Genomic DNA, 4544 nt, shown 5'->3' with positions numbered 1-4544 from the left:
CTACAAGAGAGTTCTAATTCTTAGAAAGGACATGATTTGAGGTTTATACCCCCCCACCCCAAAAGACCAATTTCCTAGGGGAAACACTGGACACCCACTTTTAATCCAACCATTTAAGTCTCAATTAGTCAGCAGCCTATCCAGCTGAAACCTGGGCAGCTATTTTGAACTCTGACTATAGGGCGACTTCACTCCCTTTGTAAAATTAAAAAATAATAATTCTCCTGCTGACCTTAGGCAATAAAAGCTTCAGCACATGCTGACAAAGTGGGGAACTATCAGGACTATGAAGGATTAACCTGCAGCTTCTTTCTCTCTCACACACATAATATATAACATCTTCCATTTCATAATGGCAGAATCACAATAGCCATTGCTATTTTTAGAAAGTGTTTTCAGAAAGCTGGTGCTTTGTTTTATTCAGCATCTCTGAGCGTGGATAATGGAGCATTTTCTAAAGGTGGTTGGCTTGTCACAGCAGCTAAGTGCAAGTCTCCATCAGCATSCCTGCCTCCTGACAGATCTGCGAGAAGCAATGTGCCAATGCAGAAGACTGTGCGGTGGGTCGTTATCAGGACAAGACCACCAGAAAAAAAGGTTTGTCACATTTAAGCTGTGGCCTTTGCTGTCTAAAGGAGGCATTTAAAACAAATTTAAATCAYGACTTTAACCCTCAGAAGCTTCTTTAACTTTATGAGTTAGTGTTCCCCAGGGGAAAAACCGCACGCTCTTTTCAGGCAAATRGGTAAAATAAAGGGTTAAACCAAGTCTCACACAAACAGTCTCATGTTGGCGTGAATAAACAAACAGACAAGTTCAGACTCGATCCATCAGCCTTTTTCTGATGTTCATAGGTGAAAAACTGCTTTAGAAAAATTCGTTCTTACCCTTGTTTAGGTAAGCTGTTCTTCAAGTTCTTCTCTTCAACATTATTCACCTCCTTTTTCCTCTTCTTAACCACCTGCTCTGTATCGTTGTTCAGCTTCTAACAAGAGAAAAGTCATAAAATAGATTTTTTTAATATCTGAAAAACATTTGAAAGGCTACTGTTCTGTGCTAAGGTCTTGGCATGTGTTTTGTATTATCCACAAAACACACAAACACAGCAAATTTGTTTTTGTCATTACTGAACAGTGAAAAAACAAACTTTGTGTTCTTTTTTTGTTTGTTTCAATGATTCGTTCAGTGTCAAGYGATGACAAATAATTGACTGGACTGAATTTAAGTGGAAAAACAACAGATGTCCACTTTGGATAATGTCCTGCAAAAAAAACTTAAGAGACGTATTACTCTAAAAAATATTTAAACAGAAAATTTAAAAGCAAATTAAAAACATGAAAGGTGGTGGTTTAATCTGCAAGTTAATCCAGGTTATATAAAAGAGCCACTCATGCAGGATAACAAGCTTGGGACTACTCTACAGTTTTTAAATTAAGCAAAACATTTTCATACGAAGTAGAAGGTCTGTTGATGTCTTTTTTTAATCTAATAATATGTTGTTTCTTTTTCCTTCGGCTGCTGTCTTCTGCAGGGGTCGCCACAGCGAGCAAACTTGCATGCAAAATTTGCAGCCCCCAATTATCCGAAACACATCTCTAAATTTTGAAAAAATGTTATATTTAATCTCATGCTTCAACTATATTAAATTTCAGCGCAATATTGTTAATTCAATAATGACACCGCTGATGGTAGAATCTCCAGTTTAATGGCCACCATAACAAAACCATCTGAACACTTTGTACAAAACTTTTTTTTTCTCCTTGACTCCTCCTCCCTGCCCCATACCTCTCAACMAATCAACCAACACGTGAACAGTGGGTTCCGTACAACTTAACAATTTCTCATAAATTGACTGAATTATAATAATATTTTTTAATCACTAACGTTAATTAGCTGTGGCGGCCATCTTAAATTGTTAGTTTTTGTTTTCCAATATATAGACAAAGTTGAGTGCAAAACGCTCACATGGAACAACATGAAATTTTATCATGATATCTGTAGAGTTGACTAAGTTATGTTTGTGCTTGCTAAGATCAATCAGCTGTGGTAGCCACCTTGAATCAGACTGACTTAAACAGGTAATGAGTTGTAGATGTACACCCAATGATTAATTTCTGAAAGTTTCATTAAAATTTGGTAACATACAAACACAAGGTTTACACATAAATCAAACTAAGATGTTTCAAATCTTTGCTTTGAACTCTTTCTTTAATAAGGATGAGTTGTAGTTGTCTCACCTTGTCCTCCTCCCCCTCTGAATCAGAGGTCGCTCTGAACTGCAGCGTTCCAGTGTTGATGTAAAATCCCCCAAGCTTTGTGGTCAGAGATGCAGGCACCAGCTCATCATACTGTGAGAGGAACAACAATGGAGGACAGTTTGTGGTGTGAACTCACAGGACCGTAGAAAACAATGAGACCACTTACACAACCAAACGGAAACACAGTTTGCGGATTTAAAAAGATTTAAGCCATGTTTGTACCTCAGCAATCTCTGGAAACAATGTTGATTATGGATAAGATGCATGTTTACATGAGGTGCTCATTAAATCTACAGTATTTTCCATGTCAGGTTACTAAAATAGCAGAAATGTTATGGTCTCAATTTAAAAAACTGCATCTCGTAAACAGGGCCGTGCTGTAAATGATGGTGTGTTTTGTTAATATTTTACAAACAGCATTCTTTCTGTTCTTTTATTTGGTCAACAAAAACAATCTATTATGAACCAAAGTAAACAAATCACTAAAAAAACCACATCAGTACCGCTTCAATCTACATCGCTTTTCAAAACAAAAGAATAAAATATCAAACAGACAGTAAATATGTGAGGGCAGAGAGGACAGCTATCAAACACCAAAACAAATCTTGTTTAAAGGCTGGAAACTGATCCAAAAAGCATAATTTTAGCTATTAAGGCCAGACTCTAAGTTATATCTTCTGAATATCAGGAAACAAACACTTTCTGGGGAAAAAGGAGTAAAAACAACCACAAGGGTACAGATATCCTGTAATGAGGGACTTCTTTCTATCTTTAGACGTAGATCTGATTGAACCATCAAGGTGGGAAATACATATTTAATGAAAAATGTGATGATTTCTACCTCAATACAGCAACACAACAGCAAAAACATCAGTAGATTATGCACAAATATTAGAGAAACTAATATGATGGTTTAAAAAAACTTCAAAAGAGACATCTAAGATATTTTTAAGTGGAGTTTTGTGAAAAGTTTATGAACAATTAATATCTCACCTGCTGTAGATACCCTGGCTAAACCGCAAGTTATACAGCTAGCTGCTGCTGTAATAATTACATTATTTCATGTAAATAACTGTGATCAGAGCTGACATAATACAACAGTAATCCAGGCGGTTATCACGATGACGATAAATTTTTAATATATTGTGCAGCCCTAGTTTGGACTAGCTGCTACTGCCATAAAAAATAAAGTTAACATCTCCAAACGCAGTTCATTCAAAGAGGTATCTGCAACAGGTTAGATATTATTTGTTCATAATCCTTCCACAGAACCTTCCTTGAAAATGTTTAAATATTCCTGCATGTCTTCAAAACTCACTGAAAAAAAAAACAGATRATTCTTTGAAAAGTAAAACAAAGATACTCACAGCTTCTGAGTTGTCTATAAATGGATCCGTTTCATCGTAACCAAAACCGATATCAATCAAATCTTGCATTCTGTCCTTCTTCTTCTTCGTCCCTGTGTTACCCTAGAATATGTTTTTAAAGAATATCAAGTTAATTTGTCTGCTAAACCCCTACTGAAAACAAAAACTTTAAACAAAGCTACAATTTTGAGATATGAACAAATACCTTTGTTTTTTATTACTATTATTTAATAACAATAAACCTAAGCTGACTTAAGTTTTGTACACAAAAACAAAAAAGCAATACCCAAGTAAAAGCTGAAAAATAAAAAGATGTAACAGTGCATTACTTAAAAAAATAAAAATAATAATTGAACAAAAACCTGAAACCAAATGAAAAGTTTACATTCGAGTCTCAAAATCTTTAACTCATGTTGGTAATATAAGACTAGATATGCACATTAATGGAACAAAAGCTGAAAACTTCCAAATGTATTTTTGTTTAATAGTAGTTAATGTTTTTTTCACTTTACAGTTCATATGAAAGAGCTTTCAGAACATGACTCAAACTAAAGATCTGACTTAAATCAGAGGCTAGTTTTGTTACATACGATTTACGATTTATGGTATACTTCAATAAAAAGCTGCTTTGTTTTGTCTTTAAAGGAGAAACTATGTATGTGCACAGCATATCGATGACTGCGCAGCTGTTTAATACGCCCCTAATATGGGCATGATCACAAGTTTTTTTTTTAATATTAATTTGCAGTACTTTATTTTACAACAGTCTTAGTTACTAACAAGCTCAGTCTATCAATATCTCCCTCTTCTGTTGTGTGTTTCAGGTCAGAACTACAAATCTATCCAATGGACTTGTGCTGGACGAGTTTGAAAAGACCAATGTCAACATGAGCACGTATCTGGTGGCCTTCATTGTTGC

The 4544-nt window shown here is 35.1% G+C and overlaps 1 protein-coding gene across 1 annotated transcript in view; it reads right to left on the bottom strand.

Annotated features, from left to right (window-relative positions):
* Positions 1–4544, bottom strand: part of ubn2a (ubinuclein 2a) — a gene marked incomplete in the record, with an annotated part of 18864 nt that overhangs the window by 11029 nt on the left and 3291 nt on the right. The window contains 3 exon segments of the mRNA XM_014005018.1: positions 888–985; positions 2238–2348; positions 3626–3727. Coding sequence (XP_013860472.1) covers positions 888–985; positions 2238–2348; positions 3626–3727 — 311 coding nt within the window.

This window comes from Austrofundulus limnaeus, unplaced genomic scaffold, assembly GCF_001266775.1.
Source record: "Austrofundulus limnaeus strain Quisiro unplaced genomic scaffold, Austrofundulus_limnaeus-1.0 Scaffold27, whole genome shotgun sequence".
NCBI classification, from domain to species: domain Eukaryota; kingdom Metazoa; phylum Chordata; class Actinopteri; order Cyprinodontiformes; family Rivulidae; genus Austrofundulus; species Austrofundulus limnaeus.
The sequence above is the reverse complement of the archived record's forward strand: the minus strand, read 5'-3'. Positions and strand labels throughout refer to the sequence as shown.